Source organism: Muscardinus avellanarius (assembly GCF_963383645.1).
Source record: "Muscardinus avellanarius genome assembly, chromosome: 1".
Taxonomy (NCBI): Eukaryota; Metazoa; Chordata; class Mammalia; order Rodentia; family Gliridae; genus Muscardinus; species Muscardinus avellanarius.
The window spans coordinates 236,861,567-236,883,052 of NC_137786.1; the positions used below are offsets into that span (position 1 = coordinate 236,861,567).

Genomic DNA, 21,486 nt, shown 5'->3' on the forward strand with positions numbered 1-21,486 from the left:
AGAAGATATGCCCATATCTGTGAGCGTGACCTGATAAAGAATGAGGTCTTTGTGGAGGTCATTAAGCTAAGGATTTCAAAAAAATAATTCATCCTGGATTATCCTGGTGGACTATGAACCCAGGACTGTGGCCGTATTAGGAGAAGGATGTGGAGATCTAGGGACACGGACAGGTCAGGTCCAGAGCCATGTGAGGGTGGAGGCGGACGTGCAAAGCAGCGCTTCTTAAGCCCAGGAAAACCCAGGAGCGGCCGCGGGCACCGTAGCCAGAAGAGGCAGGAAGGAGCCTCCCCCGGAACGCCAGAAGCAGCCAGCGCCCGCCTCCATCACACAGTCCTGCACTGGAGCTGTGAGGTTGGGGCCCTGTTTTTTTATGCCTCCAGGGTTTTGGTGGGGTTTGCTTACAGTCAGCCTGTCCAGGCAGCTTCATCTGGTCCTCATGGTGTGTCCAGGACAAGCGTGTCCTCTTGGGACGAAGGTGCATACCTTATTGTTTTGGAACCAGAACTAGCCCTGGTGCCCTGTGTTTTTGGCTCACAGCAGAGTGGACAGCCCGTGTGCCTGTTCCTTCCCCGGAGGGTGGATGTGAGTGATAACGCCTCACCTCTGATGGAGGGCACAGGGCTCGGCCTCGCCTCCACAGCCTCCTCCCCCAGGTGTGTGCCCTGGACCTCCTCTGGCCTGCCACAGTCCTCAGCCCCATCCCGACATGGCGGCTTACGACCCAGCTGAGACCCAAGGAATCAACACCAAGAAGCCAGGTCACCACCCGCAGCTGAGTGGGCACAAGCGCGGTCACCCCTCCGCCCGTGGCTGGCGCCTTTCAACTGGAGGCCCGGGCCTTCTGGGTGAGACCTAAAACAGGGTCACTCGCCAGGTGTCCCTGGTCTGCTCCCTTGGGTGCTGGCGAGGAGGGAGCCTTGTTCTCCAGACTCCGCATCCTCGCCCGGCTCTCCTCAGGCCTGGGCTGGAGCTGTGTATGCTCGTTTTTGGGCAGGAAGAAGCAGGTAATTTTTTAGAGGAACCCCAAGTCACAAGCCTCCAGGACCCCTATCCACCCTCAGTCCCGTCTGCCTGCTCCTGCAGCTTAGCACGGAGCCGGGAGCAGACCTCACGGCGGTGGCAGATAGGGCCCCACAAGCCCTTGAACAAGCAAGGAGACCGCCAGCTTCTGAGACCCAGATGTAGAGTTGAAGCCTGTCCTGAGAGACACTGCAGGGCACAGACAGGCTTGCGCAATCACAAGTACCCACCACGAGCTACCCTGCCCAGCGAGGGGCTGGCAGGCACTCGGGACCCCCGGGCATTTCTTCCCAGCATGGCCGCAGGCAGAGGCCATGACCCTGGACGCCACTTCTGAGGATGAGGCCTGTGATCGTGGTGCTGTCCAGTGCGGGCATTTCTGGCATGGTGAACACCACGCAGTGGTGCACACGGTCCCACGGGGCCACCCCAGCCACCAGCGAGCTCCTATAAATAGAACCTTCGGTCTTCTCAAGTAGGAGTCCAGCACTGTCACCCAGGGAGGTGAGAAATTCCGATCGTATGAACCAGGGGTTTAGAGTGTCTTTCTAGAAGACAGGTGTGTGTGTGTGTGTGTGTGTGTGTGTGTGTGTGTGTGCGCGCGCGCGCACGTATGAGTGTGTGTGTGTGTGTACATGATGGCAAGCCAGAATGAGCTATACAGATCTATTCCAGGAGCCCCAGCTCTGTGGGGGTGTCCAGATCCGGAAGGGAGAGTACCTCAATTCTGAAGGTTTCCCCAGAAAACAGCCGCCGCCTCTGCTCTCCACCCCCAAACCCGGCCTGGTGATTCAGCCGGGGGTGCCACACACTCTCCCCAAAGGGGCGGTGCTCAGGGCTCCCTGCTCCTCCCTGGGACTGTTCTCAGTCCCCTACCATCCTAGGAGAAGGGAGAGGGCTCCCTCCAAATACCCATGGCTGGCAGCTCTGCGCAGCTGGAAATACTGTGGGCTGAGGTCACAGGAACAGCCCTTCCCTGGCCCACCGCCACCCCACCATGAGGGCTGGGAGGGAGAGCCCGCCCCCAGCAGCCTGAGAACCCACGGGCCTTTGGGTCAGCCTCGGCCGCCGCCCAGCTCTGCACCAAGTCTGCAAAGCTGGGCCTCCAGCTTGTGGGGCAGATACAGCCAGGTCAGTGCCAGGTGCCCGCACACGATGAGACTACGGAATTTTAAGTTTCTCTTTAGCCCAGCCACCCGTGGGGAAGCCAGCCCCCTCTGCATAGCCAAGGACAGAGACTCAGAGCAATGAGTCTAGAGCAGGGAACTTCTAAAGCCCGCACCCTGGGGCCTCGTCTCCCCTCTGGTCACCCCACTGCTGCCCAGGGTGACAGGTGCCCTCTTGGAGTCAGGGGCTGAGTCCAGCTGCTCCCCTTACTGCTTGGGTCTTGGTTTCCTCGTCTGTGAAATGGGCAGAGGTCCTTGCTGCCTCGGGTGGCCTGGGCAGCCCCAAGCGAACCAATGCATTGCTTAGCTCAGAGCCTGGCACAGTCCCTGGTGGACCATGCTGGGCCAAAGATCCATGGATGGCTCCTCAGAGGTGCCTGCTCTAAACCGTCCAACCTAGGGCATGCTCCAACCAGACATGGGTGCCCCAGCCTCTCCCAGGGCGGGAGCCAGGTGCTGTGGAGGGGCGGGGCTTCCAGGGCTCCCCTGGGGTGTCACTAATTGAGCGTGGAGCCTAGCTCCGGAGCCAGGCCACTGGGAAGCCGATCCTGACTACCAGGGGGTCTGGGCCACGTTGGCACCTGCTGGCCCTGCCTCCCATCTGTGAGGCGGAGCGGAGCCTGCCTGGCAGGGCTGCCGGGCAGACTAAAGGACCCAAGAGTCTGCCCTGAGGTGTCCACAGCAGCTGGAGCCAATGGGATGCTCAGGGCCTGGGACAGTCTGGGGCCCAGCAGCAGGAGGCCTCAGGGCCCTGGGATACCCAGAACAAAGGGTTCTACGAGCAGTCAGAGGGGTCCTGAGCAGGTGCACCACCGGGCACCACAAGCACCCAGAGCCCCCCCATTCTGTGAGGCTGTCCAGTGATTCACAGGGTGCTTTGAAGCATCCTGGGCCTCTGCCCTCTGGGTGCCCGCAGCACCCCTGATTGTGGCAGTCAAGACTGTCTGCAGACATGGCCCGATGCTACCTGAGAGACTCGGCTTCCAGCGGCCCTGCCTATGAGCTATTCTCTGCTCCTCTATATCTGTGCAAAGACATTTTTAAAAATTCTTATTGATCAAAGACATAGCCATCTGAAATATGGTCAATTCAGAACCGGTGGTCTGGGTGGTGCACGCCTCCCCTTCCCACAGTGCGCCTCGCGGCCTCCGTGGTCACCCAGAGTGAGTGCATCAGAAGCCTCGTGGCTCCCTGGGTACCAGCAGCAGCTGGCCAGATGGGAATTCCTCTTTGAGTGCGATTTGCGGATGAGGAAACTGGGGCACATAGGGTTGCCTGAACTTGCCGGGGACCCAGTAGCACCCAGGGCGTCCGTCCTCAAAGCCGGCACTGTTAGCCCGCTGCCCTGCCCAGCTCGGCGGCTCTTTGCCCTGGTTTCCTGAGGGAGTCACCATGCCTGTGCTGTGTCCATTTTATAGGTGAGAAGGTTGAGATCTGGAAGAAGCAAGTCGCTGCCCAGTGAGGAGCCACTTCCCGGCCGGCCGCCGCAGGACTCAGACCTACCTCCAGCCATCTCTCTGCTTCTCCAAAACCAGGCAAGCAGCTGCACCCGCGGTGCCCCTAAAGGACTCCGGTCACCTGTGCCCAGCAGGTGGCGCGCTCCTCATTTCTCTTCCAATCTGGCTGGGAAGGGGGCAGGGGTGTCCAAACCTGGTCCAGACCCCTTCCCTAGCCCCCACCCTGCAGTTGTCCTAGGGCCCTTCCTACCTCCCCCTGGTCCCCTCTGACCTCTGCCCCTGGTGGAGGAGGTCCCACCACATCCACTGACTGGCAGTCTTCCTGCTGTGGCTCCGGAGGCCTCTGCTCCAGGGAGTAGGGGCTGTTTTCTTCCCCAATTCCCTAGGGGCTGGCTCCAGCAACTGGCAACTCACAGGGTGCTAGGCGGCCACGCCCGGCGTTGTGCGGCTTCGGAGCAGCGGAGCACCTCGGCTGGTCCCCATCCACCCTCCACCGACATTCCCCACACCCTCTCCGGAAGGGGCGTAGGCCACAGGCCCCAGGCCACACGGAGCGGTCCCACCATGGCCCTGAGCATCTTGTCTGAACAGTTCTGCATCCGGAGACCTCGCAAGGTGACTATGGGGTCAGCCATGGCTGGTCCTGGGGTTAGCTGAGGGCAGGTGCAGGTGGCCCCCGCCTCCTGGTCCCATGGCCCCTCTGATTGGCAGGAGCCAGTGAGCCAGGAGTTGGTGCTCAGCACACCCTGGTCTAACAGGGTGGCCAGGCCGGGGCTGAGCGGGGACGGGATTGGCTGGCCACAAGGGCCCACTTCAACTCCAGGCCCTGGAAGGAGCCCCAGGGGGCAGTTGAACACCCCAACCACAGCCCTGCCAGGTGGCCTTGCAATACCTCAAGGTCTCCAGCCTCGGGCTCCGCCCTAAAGGCACCTGCAAACCTGGAGTGAGACTTGTCAGCTGCAAAACAGGCTCCGGCCCTGCCCAGGCCCTGCTACCGAGGTTTGGAAAGGGTTCCTATCTTGAGAATGGATGGTAGGAAGGCCCCGGCAGGGCCCCTGAGCACCCCATCCTGGGAACACAGCTGGCGGGGGGGGGGGGGGAGGTGCTTGGGGCCAGCCAGGGGCTTGTGACCAAGCCTCCAGGGGAGGGCTGGGGAGGCCCCCTCTGCTCCTGTGTGGCCATCCTTTGAAATAATTAGGACAAGAGCCTTTTGGATGCAAGAAGCCTGAGGAGAGGGGTCTAGAGAGATCTTGGGGGAAGGCAGAAAGAGAGGAAGGAACGGAAACAGGACTTAGCCGTGGAAGCCCGTTCTCCCACAGTCCTGAGGAAGGTATAGCTGGAAGTGTGGAATGTGGTACAGGTACCTTTGAGCACGGACAGAAGACCAGGGCAGGGGGCTCTGAGTTCTGGGGACCTTCTGGTGTTCGGGCTGCTTCTAGTGACTGAGGGATGGGAGGCCGGCAGGTTTATTTTATTTTTTTTGGGGGGGGGTCGGAGAAGGGGCACCCAGGCTCCGACTAGAGCAAGCTTTGGGGTGTGCGTAACTTTGTGACCACCGCACTTTCCCGCACCCCTAAACGTGTGAACCCCACAAGACTGACCCCGGTGCTCTCCACCTGCCGGGCCAAGCCTCTGGCCGTCTTGCCCAGCTGGCCATCACGCCCAGCCGCAGGTGCGCGGACGGCTGCACCGGGGTCCCGCGGCGCCGCTCCAGCGCGCGGCTGCGATCCGCCCGGGTTTTGCGGCCGCCGCGCCCTCCTCCCGCCTCCTCCTCCGCCTCCTCCCCGCTCCCTCGCTCCGCCTCGCGCTGGGTCCGTCCTCGGGCATTTCCTGCAGCCGCCAGCTGAGCCCCGCGCCCGGCCGGAGCTCCGAGCAGCCAGCGCAGCGGCACGGTAAGGGCGCCAAGCCCGGGGCGGGGAGGCCCGGAGCGCCCGAGCAGGCCGGGCGTCCAGCGAGGTCCCCGAGCCGCAGCCCCGGGCGCAGGGCTGGACGCAGCCCCCTGGACCCCGACAGTGGCCGGCGCTGGGGCCCCGCCCGCGTGGCGATGGAGGGTGGGGCCGGCGTGGGAGCAGCTAGCTCAGCTCCGTGCCCTGCGCTTGGTGGGGCTTATTAAAGGGGCCAGGACCAGGCAGGGGGGTGGCTGCTCAGACCGTGAGAGTGGGGGGCTCTCCCTCCACCCCCAGGCCAGCGCGGAGGCTGCGGGGTGTTTGCAGAGGCAGGTGAGGTGCTGTCTGGATCCTGGGGCTGGGATCAGATGTGTGGCATACCAGTCGCCCCCTGGCTTCCATGGGGGACTTTGTCTGGCCCCAGAGCAGGGGTGCCTTCCCCCTCTGTCCACCCAGGGTGTCCTCACTAGACCCCTGGCCCCCCTAAAGAAAGGCAGGGAGCCTCGAGTATTGTGGGAGGACTTGAGTCTCCCAGAGGGTCCTGTGCAGCTGTGGACTGGTGGAGGAAGGAGGGTGGCATCCCACAGGAGGCTGGGCGCAGCCCTCCAGCCACAGGTTCAGCCTGGGTCTCCCAGCTGCCCGGCCCAACCCAGACAGCTGGCTGGCTGCTGGCAGAACCCTGCTGGAGTTAGGGTTTGGGTCTGCTCTTAGGGGTGTAAGTAGATTCCCCAGCACACCCCAGGCCCAATGGGTTTCTCTTTCCTCACCCGCCTTGGGCGGAGCAGGGCCTGGCAAGGTTAGATTTCTCTTTTTCCACTGTCTTGGGCTCTTACTAACTTGTCTGCCTGAGGTTCGATTTGTATGTGTCTGCTTTGGGGCCCACGCCGTCGTGAGATACTTTTCACAGACCAGGGACAAGAAGGGGCGCCAGGGCCCGGAGAAGTGGGCCTGGCCTGCGGAATGAACACTGCTGTCTTGGGTCTGTCTGCGCCAGAGTAGACCCAGGTCCCAGGCTGAGCAAAAACCCTGCCCCTCAGAGGATAACGGGCTGAACTGCCACCCCATCCATCTCTGCCATGGGTTCACCCCACTTCATTGTTTACGCAGGCCCCAGCTGATCCCTTGAACTTGACAGCTGAGAAAGGGAGGGCTCTTGCAGATGGCAGGCAGGTCAGGGAGATCTGCGGACCAGACAGTGGCATCTGGCTGGTTCCCTGCAGGCTCCAGGCGCTGGACCTGCAGGCGCATTGTTGGCCGGCACGTGTGCGGGGCAGGGTGGCGGGCCCTTTAACGCAGGGCCCGGGTGCCAGGGAGGCGAGCGCCACACGTCTGTCTGGTCTGTCTTGCCAGGCTGCTTAACACAGCAGCCAGGCGGGTTCTCAGGGAGATCTCTGTGCTGCCCCGAACCCCAGCAGTGCGTTGTGGATAGCAGATGGAGGTGCTTTCCTGGCCCGGTGGTCTGGCTGGCTGGGATAGGGGAAGGCATTCCCGGCACTGCTGGGGGCTCCTTAAGATGCTCCGCCTTCCGCCCCAGCCCCCACCCCCAGATTGTATCTACTGTGCAGGAAATGTCCAGGACCCATTTTTCTCCTGAAATCTAGGCTTCCTGGAAGCTTTCTAAGTTCCGATAGGGATCTGACATCCTTCGCTTGGGGGAGGGCAGAGACGCGCGGTGACGAGCCAGTGGCTTGAAGATTGCTGTGTGTCTCTGGCAGCTGGGTTTGGGGGAGCGTGGCCCCGGTGGATTCTGGGACTCTGCCCAGGTGGAGCGCTTCCCCAGGTGGTAAAAGCACGTTGTTTAAGGCCAGGGGATCTGAATGACCTGCAGTTCAAGGAAAAAGAATTCAGAGTCAGGGGGGCGGGACCCCTCGGGGTTCGCGGGTGGTGGCTGGGCCGGCCGCGTGGGCAGCGTGGCCCAGACAAGTGTGCAGGTCGGAAGGCTGCTGGGGCTGGGGACAGCCGAGGACTGGACTTTGGATGGTGGCGTTCTCGGCACTGCGTGGTTCCGAGCCAGGGCCTCTGGAGCGTGTCCACGAGAGTGCAGAAGGGCCACGCGCTGGAGTCCAAGCCGAGGGGGCCCTGCTCTGTCCCCAGGGCCAGGGTTCGGGATGGCGGGGGGCGGGGGAGACAGGCAGCGGGGGAATCCGCCTGCAAGGTCAGGAATATTGCAGGTCCAGGATGTGGGCACGCTGGCCCTGCCTTGGGGATCCCAAGAGGGTATTCTGCAACCAGAATCACAGCCTGTGGGGTGGGGTGCGGGGCCTGAAGACCTTCAAGGGAGGCCTGGGAGCCACCCAACCAGGCCCCTGGGGTGGCCTTGCCCATCACAGCCTCTCCAAGGTCATCCAGGTCATGAGGAGAGGCTCCCTGCTACTCAAGCGTGAGCCTTGTTGGCGGGCGGGGAAGGGCCTAGAATACCCAGGGGGCCTTTGCTTCCAACGTAAGAGACCCCAAGCTGATGCGCTGCTCAGCCTCCCTAGCCGACCCCACATGCAGTTCCTCCCACTGCCCGCTCTTGCCTGAAGCACTCACAGGCCTCCATTCCTGCCTGCCCGGCCCTTCTCCAGCCGGCAGCCAGCATGGTCTTTAAAAATATAAACCACAAGCAGTGGCGCACGCTTGCAATCCCCGCGCTTGGGAGGCGGAGACAGGAGAATCGCGCAGGTTCAAAGCCAGCCTCGCTGGCTTAAGAGACCCTGTTTCCAAATAAAATATAAAATAGGTCTGGGAGTGTAGCCCGGAGATAGAAGGGTTCCATCCCTCCCCCCACACACGCACACTATATATATATATATGTGGTTCATATATATATATGTATATAAACCACAAGCCAGGTGCAGTGGTGCACACTTGTGATCCCAGCATTTGGGAGGCTGAGACAGGAGGATTGCGGTTTGCAGACGGCCTCAGCTCCTTAGTGAGGTCCTCTGTAACTCAGTGAGACCCTGTTTTAAAATAAAGACTAAAAAATAGGGCTGGGGGTGTAGCTCCGAGGCAGAATGCCTCTAGGTTCAATCCCCAGTACCGCAAAAGAAAAATACACACACACACACACACACACACACACACCATATACCTAGTCCCCAAAGAGCCCTTGGGGATTCACCATGCCCCACCAGGCCCTCAATGTCCTGGTCCCTGACCTTAGAGAACCAGCCACACGCCTGGCCTTCCTTACCCCAGGGCCTTTGCATCAGCTGTGTTTCTGCCTGCAGCCCTCCTCCGGGTCTGCAGGTCTGCATGCGGTGGCCTCATCTAATCAGGCCTCACCCCGTCGGTTACCTGTTCAAGACGCCGTCCGTCTTTTCCTATCCCAAAGCACCCGTCCCAGAGTAGCTAGAGTCATTGTTTTCTATCTGAAATTATCTCAGTTTCTCATTTAACTGAATGTCTTAATACCACCGGCCTCCATCTCTGTTGCCTGAACATCTGCTCCAGGCTCTGCTCCCAGGGCCTGGTACTCAGTAAGTTCTCTCTTCCTGGGACAGCCCAGGAAGGTGGACTGAGACCAGCCATCCCGTCTCCTCTCCCGCTGACTCGGGCCTCGCCAGCATCTGTCCCGGTAGGAGACTGGCCGCCGGCGTGGCCCTCGCTGGCCGCTCTGCCACAGGACCTGCCGCTGCTCACAGGACGCCTGATGTTGGATTCCCTGGCTATGACGGGTCTGCTCTGCTGGCTCCTGCTTCCGCCCTGACCCTGGCCGGCACAGAGGCAGACCGAAGGGGAGTCAGGGTGTGTCGGGGCCCCCTCTTGTTAGAGTTAGATAGGGGACAGCCCCTTGAAGCGCCCCGAAGTCGGCCTTTGGAGCTGCTGTAGTTGAGCCCTGAGGGTTGGAATCTCGGCCGTGGCTGAGTCCATTGTAAGGATTTATCTGGGTGGCCTGGGCGGGAGGTGTGGCTGGGAAGGCGGGTCCGGGGTGCAGCCTGGGGATCACACACGCGGCTCCTCCCCCGCTCTGGCTCTTGCTTAGTGAGGTGAGAGTGAAGCCGTGCTCTCCCTGTCTCCCTGCACTGAGATCCGGGGCCCTGGCCTCAAGAGACTGAACCCCGGTATGTGCAGGGAAAACCCCGAGCTAATAAACCTTCCTTCTCTAACTTACGTGGCCAGGTCTTTTGGATTATAGCTGTAAGAGCACTGACTGATAAACCTGCCTCGGGCTACCGGGAGGCCCTCCAGGGAGGGACTGCCTGGCCCCCAGGGCTCCTGAGCAGGGGAAGCCAGGCTCTGGGACCACCAGGGGGAGCCAGAGGGTGCCCATGGCCCCCGCCTTCTTCCCACCCTCACCGGCTCAGGACAAACCCACCATCAGTGTCTTCTTCTACAGGCAGTGCCCTTGCCCAGCCTGGGGGAGCAGCAACTTGCAGGCTGACCGCATGTGCCCACCTATTGGGTGAATACGGCATGTGGGGGCTGGGGAGGGCGGGCGGGGGGCGTTGACAGCTCTGTGCTCCATATACCGGGCTCCGGTGGGACTTTGCATGCCCCACTACTGGAGTGAATAAACGGCAGTGCATCCAGGAAAGGGTCTGTGGTTATAGCGGGGTGTGGCCACACCTGTGTGTAATCCCAGTACTTGGGAGGCTGAGACAGGAGGACCGCAGGGTCAAGGCCAGCCTCAGCAGTTTTCTTAGTGAGGCCCTCAGCAACTTAATTGAGACCCTGCATGGTGGCGCACACTTGTAATCCCAGCATCCGGAAGGCGGAGACCGGAGGATTGCGGTTCGTGGACAGCCTTAGCTACTTAGTGAGGCCCTCTGCAACTCATGAGACCCTGTTTCATAAACTAAAAAAGACTGAAAAATAGGGCTGGGGGCGTGGCTCGGAGGCACAGTGTCCCTGGGTTCCATCCCTTATACCGCAGAAAAATAAAAAGGGCTGAGGGTATGAGTGTGAGATCAAAGGCCCCTGGATTCAGTCCCTAGTACCAGAATAAGTAAATATATGGCGTGTGTCTTTGGGCCTCATTCTGGCTGTGGCCCATGGGTCTGGACAGTGGGATTTTTGTACCCATCTCTGCTGTGAGCGCGATGCAGGGATGCCCGCCAGGCTGGGCAGCAGTGTCCCCTACACAAGCTGCCCGCTGCGGGGTGGCTACCGTCGGTCACATGGGTCTCATCACAGCACCTGCCCCCTGCACATAGAAAGGAGAGCCCCACGTGCTGCCCAAGCTCTGGACAGTGGCCAGAGCCCCTTCCCCAGGAGAGCGGGGTGGGGTGGCTGACCAGTGGGGCGCAGGGCAGAGTGCTAAGAAGGCCAGATTCCCAGCTGATACAGCAAACTTCACCCCCAGCTGCGCCAGGGAGTTATCCAAAATCCCGTGGGTTCAGGCCAAAGGGGGAGGGACCAGGGCCGGGGCAGGCGGCCCTGTCATGCAGGGAGCCCCCCCCCCCCCCGGGCCACCTGCAGAGCCGAGCCGGGGCAGCAAAGTGACCGCTGTTAGGACTGCAGCCAGCTGCCATTCCAGTCGCTGGGGCTGTAGAGACGCCTTGCTGGGCCTCTCGATGCCTAGTCCAGGCCCCGGGGCTGCGGGCGGGGGCTGCTGGCCAGGGCCTAAGCTGCTGATGGCGTCAGGGGCCGGTGGACCTGAGGCCAGGCCAAGGGAGACAGTGTCGGAATTCCTCTCCCCAGACGCCTGGCCGGCCAAGTTCCTTCTTCTCCACGCCTCCCTCGCCTTCTGTGACGTGGGGCTCAGAGCCGGCCTTGAAAGCCCAAGCCCAGGGTAAGTGGGTGAGTAGCAGACGGCTTGAGGGCACTGCTTAGGAGTTTCCACGCGTCCGCCGCCGCGTTTCATGTCCCCGGGATGGACAGTCCGGGGCCACCCCTTGCTCTATCCCTAGCCGTTCCTGGGTGCAGAACCCCAGGTGGACCCTACTCTTCCCCTCCACCTCTGCAGGCCTCTTCTGAACACGGCTTTTATCCCCGGCTCCTTGGGCCGAGCTGTCCCCTCCGTGGGTGGACCCCCCGACCTCTGAAGGGGCAGCGAGTCCGGGGGAAGTGGTCAGCTTGTAGCTGGTCTTCCGAGCACGTGCGTCGTTACTCGTAGGGTTGGGATCATAGTTCATTGTCCCTGGTGGAACGGATCCATGAGGCCCCTGGCCTGGGGCTTGGGGATCCAGTGGTCCCCTCTCTAGCCCGCCTTCTTCCCTCTGCCCCTTCTTGGTTATAGGGCGACCTCGTTAACCCCAGGCCTGGTGCTTGGGGCAGGGGGGCTGGCCTGAGAGCAGCCCGCTTCGCCTTGGCCTTTGGTGTGCCCTGTGTCCTGGATTAAAAACAGGCCTGCACAAGTCTCATCCCGTGGCTCGGTGGGCATAGGAGTGGTGCGCGCCTGTAATCCCAGCCCTTCGGAGGCGGAGGCAGGAGGATCGCAGGTTCGAGGATAGTCTCAGCAATGAATGGGACTCTCATCAACCTAACAAAACCCTATTTCAAAATAAAAATTAAGAGCTGGGCGTGGTGGCGCACGCTTGTAGTCCCAGCATTTGGGAGGCTGACACAGGAGGATCACAGTTCGCGGCCAGCCTCAGCTACTTAGTGAGGCCCTCTGCGATTCAGTGAGACCCTGTTTCAAAATAGGGCTGGGGGCGTAGCTTGGAGGTACAATGCCTCTGAGTTCCTTCCCCGGTACCACAAAAATTAAAATTAAAATTAAAAAAATTAAAATTAAAAAAAGGCCTGGAATGTGGCTTGGAGATAGAATGGTCCTGGATTCAATCCCCTGTCTGTCTGTCTGTCTGTCTGTCTCACACACACACACACACACACACACACACACACACACACACACACACCTACCTTCATTTTCTGTAGCTCTGGAGCACCTGTTTTTCCTTCTCCAGCCCAACATGGGCCGGCGTCTATCTGGGGTGGTCCAGTGGTCAACCCCAGCCCATGGCGCCTGCGGGCTTCTGTTTGGGGGGAGGAGGGGGGAGATGGCAGGGCCCCGAGCTGCCCCTCTCTGGGCCCCCCACCCTGACATCCTCCCAGCCTGTGGGTCCCGGGCCTCCTGCGCAGTGGCGCCAGAGAGAAGCTTCCGAGGCCCCGCGACCGTCAGAATGGCTGCTCACCACCCGCAGCCCAGGTGTCCGGGCTCCCGTCATGTTCTTCCAGCCATTTCACATCCGGGACACCACTTCATTTAATACAGGGAAAAAGTTGACACTATTTTTAATTTTAATTTTTTTTGTGGCACTGGGAATAGAACCCAGGGTCATTCTACCTCCAAGCTACACCCCCAGCCCTATTTTATTCTTTATTTTGAAACAGGGTCCCAGTAAGTTGCGGAGGGCCTCACAAATTGCCAAGGCTGGCCGCGAACCTTGATCCTCCTGTCTCGGCCTCCTAAGTCCTAGGATTACAAGCATGTGCCACCACACCCAACTTTTTCAGTACTTTTAAAAAGCGTGGAAGCTGTAGTATTGGGTGGCTGGATTCTCCCTCCCTTCCCCCTCCCACTCTCACATAGAAAACGTGTTTCCTTGGGTGTCCCGGAGCCTCGGCTTCTGCACCGTGACCCCAGGAGCGGGTCCTGGGGTGACCGATGACCACTTCCCCCACGCATGCCCCTTGCTCTCCTGCAGTCCTGGGGCAGGGCAGGGAAAAAAGAACCAGCCCAGGCCCAGAAAGCGGGCGGCAGCGTGGGCGGCAGCTTTGAAGGGAGCCCTGGGTCGGCAGCACCTCCTCGGCTTTCCACTTCGGGCCTGGCTCCTGCGGGAACGCGTGGCCCCCGCTGCGGCGAGGCCTAGATTCTGCCTCTGAATAGCAGATCCCTGAAGAGCAGGTCCCCCAGGTAGAGGACGCAGGGCGCCCGCCACACAGGCGGGGAGAGTTTGGGGTGTGAAGATGGGGCACTGACCTAGAAATGTAAAATTCAGCCCTAGTGTGGCACCCGAGGGCAAGGCTGCTTGGGGACAGGGCCGGCTGCTGGTCCACCCAAGGGGCCACCGTGGGTCATCCTCGCTGGACGGACGGGCAGGTGAGCTCTCGTGGAGGTTCCTGGAGGTGCAATTGGATTTGTTTTCTGTTGGACACACCCAAGCGGTGGTCCCCGGTGTGCTCAGGCATGTGGCCGCGGGGTGCAGTGACTCAGGCCAGGGATCCCAGCTGCTCCAGAGGCTGAGGCCGGAGGATTGCAGACTGAGGGCTAGGCTCAGCAATTTAGCAAGGCCCTGTCTCAAAATAAAAGGGCTGGGGTTGTAGCGCTCCTGAGGTCAGTGCCCAGTGTCTGTCTGTCTGTCTCTCTCTCATACTCTCATAAATACACACACACACACACACACACACACACACACACACACACACACACACTAAGAAGAGCCAGGCGTGGTGGTGCACGCTTATAATCCCAGCATTCGGGAAGCTGAGACAGGAGGATCACGATTTGCGGACAGCCTCAGCTACTCAGTGAGGCCCTCTGCAACTCAGTGAGACCCTGTTTAAAAATTAAGAATAAAAAATAGGGCTGAGGGTGTAGCTTGGAGGTAGAATGCCCCTGGGTTCCATCCCCAGTACTGCAAAAATAAATAAGTAAATAAATAAGTCAATAAATAAAAATAAATAAAAAGAGCAGGTGGCTGCCATGGTCTGGCCCTCAGTGGTGGGGCCGCTGGGACCCCGTCCTCAAGGCGCTGGCCTCCCTGCATGCAGCCCGGCTGGCTAGCTCCCAGCAGCCTGTCCCTCACGGTGGGTGCCACCACCAGCTAGCGCCCCTGTTCTCAGGAGAACCCTCCAGCTGCCCGGCCTGGCGGGCTGGGTGCACTCTTCCTTCCTCTCATATGAAGACCAGAGGGGAGCGGTGTGCAGGACCCCCGCCAGCCAGCCAGGGCCACCCTGGTCCCTGCTCGCCAGGTCTGCTGGGCGCTCACTCTGATGTGACTTGGGCATCCAGGCCGGTGTCCTCGTGGCCACTCGCCCTGACTGCGCACTGGGGTCCTTCTGTAGAGCCACCTGGGGCACGGGCACCCAGTGGGGCTCTGCGCCACCCATACCTCTGCTTGCAGCTGCCCTTCCTGTCTCCATCTGGGCACTCTGTGTCCCCAGGAGCGCCTGGCATCTGGAAGGAGTATGGGAATGGCAGGCTTGCAGGGCACTGGGCACCCAGGCCCTGGCTCTCTTCCTCTGGACCCCTGGCCCGTCACCTCTGTGGAGCACGTTGACTGCCCTCATCCCCCTCTGCCCCTCTCCCATGGGCCGGGGTCCCTCTGCTGCTGGCCCCACTTCCTTCGATCAGGGCCCCTTGATGCCCACTCCTGCCTCCCTCTACCTTGGGAAACGTTCTTTTTCTCCCTGCGTGGGTCATTCATTCCTCCCTGAGTGGGTCAAGAGCTGCTGCTTCTGTTTGTGGATTTAGGCTCTTGTTTGGGGTTCATAGATGTCCCCACTGGCGCTCCACGCTTCCTACCGAGTCAGGCGGGGGCTTCCAGCCCGTGTGGACTCCCCAGTGCTCCTGTCTGGCCGTCTGGGTGCCATGGTGGTTCGAACATGGGCTCAGTAACCAGCAGACAGGTCAGGAATCCTCACCTTGCGTGGCCCTGGGCAAGCCTCTAGGGCTTGGGGACGCGGTTTCCTCGTCTGAGACGGGCCACTGTGCTGCCGCCTCACGGGCATGCTCGAGGACTCGGCCAAAACCAGGAGCCAGGCCTGCTGTGGGCGCAGGACCCAGCCGGCCCTGAGGCCTGCGTAGAGGTGGCTTGGGCTGTCAGATCAGTGAGGAACCATCTCCTCTCCTTAAGGAAAACGTCGATGCATAATTAAGCATTGTGGCCGGGCGTGGTGGCGCTCACTTGTCATCCCAGCATTCGGGAGGCTGAGACAGGAGGATCGCGGTTTGTAGCCAGCCCCGGCTACTTAGTGAGGCCCTCTGCAACTCAGTTAGAACCTGTTTCAAAATAAAGAATAAAAATAGGGCTGAGGGTGCGGCTCGGAGGTAGAATGCCCCTGGGTTCCATCCCCAGTACTGAAAAAAAAATAATAATTGAGCATTGTGACAAGCCGAAGCCCACCGCCCCGTCAAGATCCTTGGGTTTGTGTGTTGGCCTCGTCCTCCTCCAGCGCGGAGGACCACAGTGCTTCAGAAGGAAGGCCGGGAGCCGGCCCTTGGCCGAGGCCTGGCGCACTCCTTCCCCAAGAGCCCCCGTCCAGGGTTTCCAAGGGCAAGCTCCCAGCTGGGTTTTTACGCGTTTACTATATATGGACGGATCCCTAAACAAACGCAGCCTCCGCCGGCGGGTGCTGCGGACCGTTCTGCTCACGTGCTTTCTCGCTGGGAATCTTTTAGAGCACCGGAGGAGCTGCAGACGCTGCCGCGTGCAGCCATCACGGCTCCACCTGCCGGCCTGGCTACGGAGGCCGGCCGCCTTTGTTTGCCTTGCTCGGCCCACACCGTCGCAGTTGCTTCCCGTCCTGTGGAAGACATCCCGTTTGTTTCCGTTCCATCAGTGAAGCGAGTTCTGCGGTCAGGGCTCCTGGGCTGGGGGTCTAGGCCAAGGGGCAGCCTCTGGGTCCAGGGGTGCCATCTGTAGCCCATCAGAATGTGGCCAGATCCCTTCTGGGGTCCACCGCTGACCTCCTGGCCTTGGGGGTCTTGCCGAAAGAGCCCAGGCTCTCCCATCCCATGAGAGGGAGGCTCTGCCTTCAGCCTGGCCTGCAGGAGACAGAGCTGCCCTCAAAGGCGTTCACCAGGGTCCCCAGCGGTCTCTCAGTGGCCAACACATTCTGTTAATTAAGCCAGGCATGCTATAATCCCAGTACTTGGGAGGCCCAGGTAGGACTGCAGGTTCAAGGCTCGTCTTAGCAACTTAAAGAGGCCCTATTTCAAAAAAAAAAAAAAGGGATATGGGTGTAGCTCAGTGGTAGAACTCCCTCGGAGTCAATCTCCGGTATCAAAAAAAGAAGAAAAAAATTTTTTTTTCTTAATTATAAACACCAAAATAGGCTCAACCCTGAGATCTGAGCAGCGGGGAGGGCTGGGGTCAGGCCAAGGGGCCTGCAGGCTCTGCGGGGGCCTGGCCCAGCCCGGCGTCTGCAGCTGGGTCGCAGCTTTCCTGCCCAGGACCGCATGGAGATATTTTCAGATTCCACCCACTCAAGGCTTGACTGTCGTGTGGTCTCCAGGGAGCCGTGGCTCAGCCGGGCTGGGGGTTGAGCTTTGAAGGCTCACCTGCTCTGAACTCTGTGGGGGAGGCCACAGGGCTGGCAGGAAGCCGCGGGCCACCCGCCTGGTCAGGGCCAGGGCCAGGGAGCCTCCACCAGCACCTCCCGCCGTAGCCCCGCCCTCTCTCCATCCCAGCATTCTCAGCAGGATCAGCAGGCCAGAGCGTGTATTAGCTGCCCCCTCAACTGGGGTGTCAGCCAACACCCACAACATGGCCCTCTGGAAATCTCACCCTACAGGTAGAAAGGGAGAGATATCCACCAGCTGGCCTTTTTTTTTTTTTTTTTTTTTTTTGTACTGGGAATTGAACTTAGGGGCCATCTATCTCAACTAGACCCTCATCCCTTTTTTACTTATTTTTTATAAGTATTTTTATAATATTTTACTTATTTTTTAAAATCTTTGTGTGTGTGTGTGTGTGTGGGTCTGAGGATGGAACCCAGGAGCATTCTACCTCCGAGCTACACTCCCGCCCTATTTTTTATTCTTTATTTTGAAACAGAGTTTCACTGAGTTGTGGAGGGTCTCACTAAATAGCTTGAAGCTGTCAGCTAACTGTGATCCTCCTGTCTCAGCCTCCCGAATGCTGGGATTACAAGCGTGCGCCACCACGCTCGGCTATTTTTTTTTTTAATCTTAAAACAGAGTCTTGCCAGGTGTGGTGGCACATGCTTGTCATCCCTGCCCTTGGGAGGCGGAGACAGGAGGATCGCGCAGGTTCGAAGCCGGCCGCGCTGGCTTAAGAGACCCTGTTTCCAAATAAAAAAATATAAAAATAGGTCTGGGAGTGTAGCCCGGAGGTAGAAGGGTTTCCAGGAACCCCAGTACCACCAAAAACCACCACCGCCACCAACAAAAACAGTCTTGCCGGGCGTGGTGGTAAATTGCCTTTGATGACACGCCATCCCAGGTGTGTGGCTGCGTGGTGCTTTTGAGAGTGCCCCCAGGAGCTCCCAAATAGCTGGGCCTCGTCTGGGCTGTGTCCACGAGGCACTGCTGAGAACCCCAGTGCAGAAAAAATAAAAAGATGGAGCCTTCTTGCACCAGCCATCGTGGACGCCTGTCCCCACGTACACCGGGCCACGGGGGTCACTCAGGAGGTGTCCCAACTTGGGGCGTGACCCCCGCAGGCTGAGCCTGCAGCTGGTTTAAATGGGAGGTGAATGAATAACCACAGTCTCGTAGCTGTCTTCCAGTCTGTTTGTTATTTTTAAACTGTCTGCTTTTCTGTTTATTTGCAATCATGAAAGCGCAAAGAACATACTGTTTGTCTCTGGCTGGTGCCCGACTAGCCATCCATCATCCCCGGGTCTGAGCCGGCTAGGGTGCCGGCGTCATCGGCCCAGTGGCACAGGCCCCAGCCAGCCGGCCAGAGCTGGAACGGTCCCAAGGATCAGGGGCCCCCGTCGTTTCTTCGGGCCTCAGACACTCTCCGGCAGGACAGTGGACCCCGCCAAGGATCAGGTGTTTGAAAGCCGTGGCCGCATTCGGAGGAGTCTTTCCAAACACGTCACAGGTTCAACTCTGCAGCCTTAGAGAGTGCTGAGAAATCATCCAGCCCTTTTCCTGATGCGTTGGGTCGTTTCAGTGATTAATTTTAATAACGTTTGCACTTTGTGGAAGGGCTTTCGTTGGCTTATCTCCTCTAGGCCTCACCGTGCGGTAGGTCCTCTGTCGTCCCCCGTTTTGCAGAGGGGGGACACTGAGACTCTGAGAGGTGTGGAAGCCTGCCCAAAGCCGGCCGCCAGGACAGGACAGGGCTGGGGCTGGAAGCGGCCAGCCGCGGGGGCCCGGCCTGATGCCCTCCGCCTGACGCCCCGCGCCTGGAGGGAGCCGCGCTCTGCAGGGCCGTGGCCCTGCGCTAAGTGGCTCTAGACCGCCCTTCTTAACTTCTGGTCGGAGGGGTTGTTAATTGTCACTGCCTGATTTTAGAAACTTGTTTCACAGGGCTGGGCTGCAGCTCAGGGGCAGAATCTTACCTAGCACGTGCAAGACCCTGGGTTCCATCCCAACACCACCAAACACACACACACACACACACACACACACACACACACACACACACACACACACACACACCACTCCTCTCTGTCTCTGTCTGTCTGTCTCTCTCCCCCTCCCAGTCTCCCAGTCTCCTCTTATCTGAGCAGAGCTGTCAGAAGTGAACAGGTGCTAGCCAGGCGTGGTGGCGCACGCTTGTAATCCCAGCATTTGGGAGACCAAGACAGGAGGATCGTGGTTTGAGGACAGCCTCAGCTACTTAGTGAGGAGGCTCTTTGCAATGTAGTGAGACCCTATTTCAAAATAAAAGAATAAAAACTAGGGCTGGGGTGTAGCTCGAAGGTAGAATGCCCCTGGATTCCACCTCCAGTACTGAAAAAAAAAAAAAAAGAAGAAGAAGAAATAAAAAATTAAAAAAAAAGAAGGGAACAGGTGCTGAGAGGCCCAAGGCTTGTTAGAGTCACAGCAAGACCCCAGATGGAGAGATTTCTGTTTCCTTTCGCTCCTTTTTCCCTTTTATTCTTCCTTCCTTCCTTCCTTTCTTTCTTCTTTCTTTTTGCAGTACTGAGGATGGAGCCCAGGGGCATTCTACCTACAAGCTACATCCCCTGCCCTATTTTTTATTTTTTATTTTGAAACAGGGTCTCACTGAGTTGCGGAGGCCTCACTAAGCAGCCGAGGCTGGCCTCACGCTGCAATCCTCCGGTCTCAGCCTCCCGAGTGCTGGGATCACAAGCGTGCGCACCGCGCTGGCTTCCTTTGTCTGCTTTAAAGCTTTCTTCCCCCTGTGTTTGTTCATAGCTGAGTTCTGTGTTCTTTTTCCTTCCTTCCTTCCTTCCTCCCCCCACTTTTTGTAGTAGGGGTTCAACCCAGGGGCATTCTTTTCTGCCTCCAAGCTATGCCCCCCCAACCCTACCCATTTTTCATTTTGAAACAGGGTCTCACTAAGTTGCTGAGGCTGGCCTTGAATCTGCAATCCTCCCATCTCAGCCTCCTAGCTATTGGGATTTCAGGTGTGCACCACCACACCTGGCTTAATTTTGTTCTTTATTAAAAATATTTATGTCTGCTCAGTGTGGGGGTACTTGCTTATAATCCTAGCGCTTGGGAAGCTGAGGTAGGAGGGTCAAAGCCGGCAGACACCTGCAGCTTAATGAGACTCTTCGAATAAAAGACAAATAATATCAGCGTCACATTTATTTACTTATCTCTCATAATATTGGATCTTCATAGAAGTTACAGAGAACCGTTTGGCACGTATACCCGTGGAGACCACCATCCCCTCCAGAGTTCTCCATCAGAGCCCAGTTGCCGTGTGCTCAGGGCCCGCCTCCCTGGGGTTTCAGAGTCTCAGGACGAGCCCCTGCTCGTAGGGCTGCTATTCCAGGGTGGGACCAGGGCTGGGAGCCCTGCAAGCCCTGTGTGAACTGCAAGACTGCAGAGCAAGCAGGGAGCGCTGATGAGGCGGGGGAGCGGCACACGCTTACAATCCTAGCACTTGGGAGGCCGGCACCGGAGGGTTTCAGGTTCAAAGCCAGTCTTGGCCAATCAGCAAGGCTTTCAGCATCCTAGGGAGACTCTGATTCCAAATATGAAATAAAATCGGACTGGGGGTGTGGCTTGGAGATAGGATGCCTCTGGGTTCAGTCCCTGGTACCACAAAACAAAACAAAAAGGCAGAGGTTTTGGCCAAGCATAGTGAAGCACACCTTTATCCCAGTACTTGGGAGTCTGAGAGAGGAGGATCACGGGTTCAAGGCCAGCCTCGGCAACTTAGCAAGACTGTTTCAAATGAAAAATCAGAAAGGTTGAGCTGGGGGTGTAGCTGAAAGGCAGAAGAGCCCTGGGCTCAATCCCCAGTACTGGAAGAAAGATGAAGGGTTCAGACAGGCAAGACTCCTGTGGGCCGGGAATCGACTGTGTGTGGAGTGAGGAAACCGTCCAGACGCCGGAGCTGAGGAGTCGGCTCCGCACAGAGACTGCGTTAGTCTGGGAGGGCCTGGGCTGCGACAGACCACAGGCTGAGTCTTGGTGGCCAGACCACAGCCATAGGCCCGTAACAAGCACGGCGTCTCAGCAGCTCAGCCAGCCCCGCGTTTGTGGGTTTCTCTACTTACGTGTGTGTGTGTGTGTGTGTGTGTGTGTGTGTGTGTGTGTGGTACTAGGGATTGAACTCATTGGCATTCTGCTTCTGAGCTGCACCCCTAGCCCCATTTTATATTTATTTATTTATTCATTGCGGTGCTGGGGATGGAACCCAAGGGCATTGTACCTATGAGCTACACCCTCAGCCCTATTTTTTATTCTTTGTTTTGAAACAGGATCTCACTGAGTTGCAAAGGGCCTCACTAAGTAGCTGAGGCTGAGGCTGTTTGTGAACTGCGATGCTCTGGTTTCAGCCTCCTGAATGTTGGGATTACAAGCGTGCGCCATCACGCCCGGCTTTTTTTTTTTTTTTATTTTAAAACAGAGTCTCACAGCCGGGAGGCTGAGACTGGAGGATCACAGTTCACGGACAGCCTCAGCTATGTAGTGAGGCCCTTTGTAACTTAGCAAGACCCTATTTCAAAATAAAGAATAAAAAATAGGGCAGGGGTTGTAGCTTGGCGGTTGAATTTTCCTGGGTTCTATCCCCAGACCTGCAAAAAAAAAAGAAAATGTCTCACTAAGTAGCCAAGCCTAGCTTCAAACTTGTGATCCTCCTGTCTCAGCCTCTCAGGTACTGGGATTACGGGCATGCGCCACCATGCTCGGCTCTTTACGTTGGGAGTGTGTAAAGGGGGTGGGCTGCTGCCTGTGGGGGC

The 21,486-nt window shown here is 58.7% G+C and overlaps 1 protein-coding gene across 1 annotated transcript in view; it reads left to right on the forward strand.

Annotated features, from left to right (window-relative positions):
- Positions 1–4,210: 4,210 nt before the first annotated feature.
- Positions 4,211–21,486, forward strand: part of OSBPL5 (oxysterol binding protein like 5) — a gene marked incomplete at both ends in the record, with an annotated part of 66,045 nt that continues 48,769 nt past the window's right edge. Inside the window, one exon of the mRNA XM_080697877.1 lies at positions 4,211–4,261. Coding sequence (XP_080554003.1) covers positions 4,211–4,261 — 51 coding nt within the window. The remainder of the gene's footprint in view (positions 4,262–21,486) is intronic.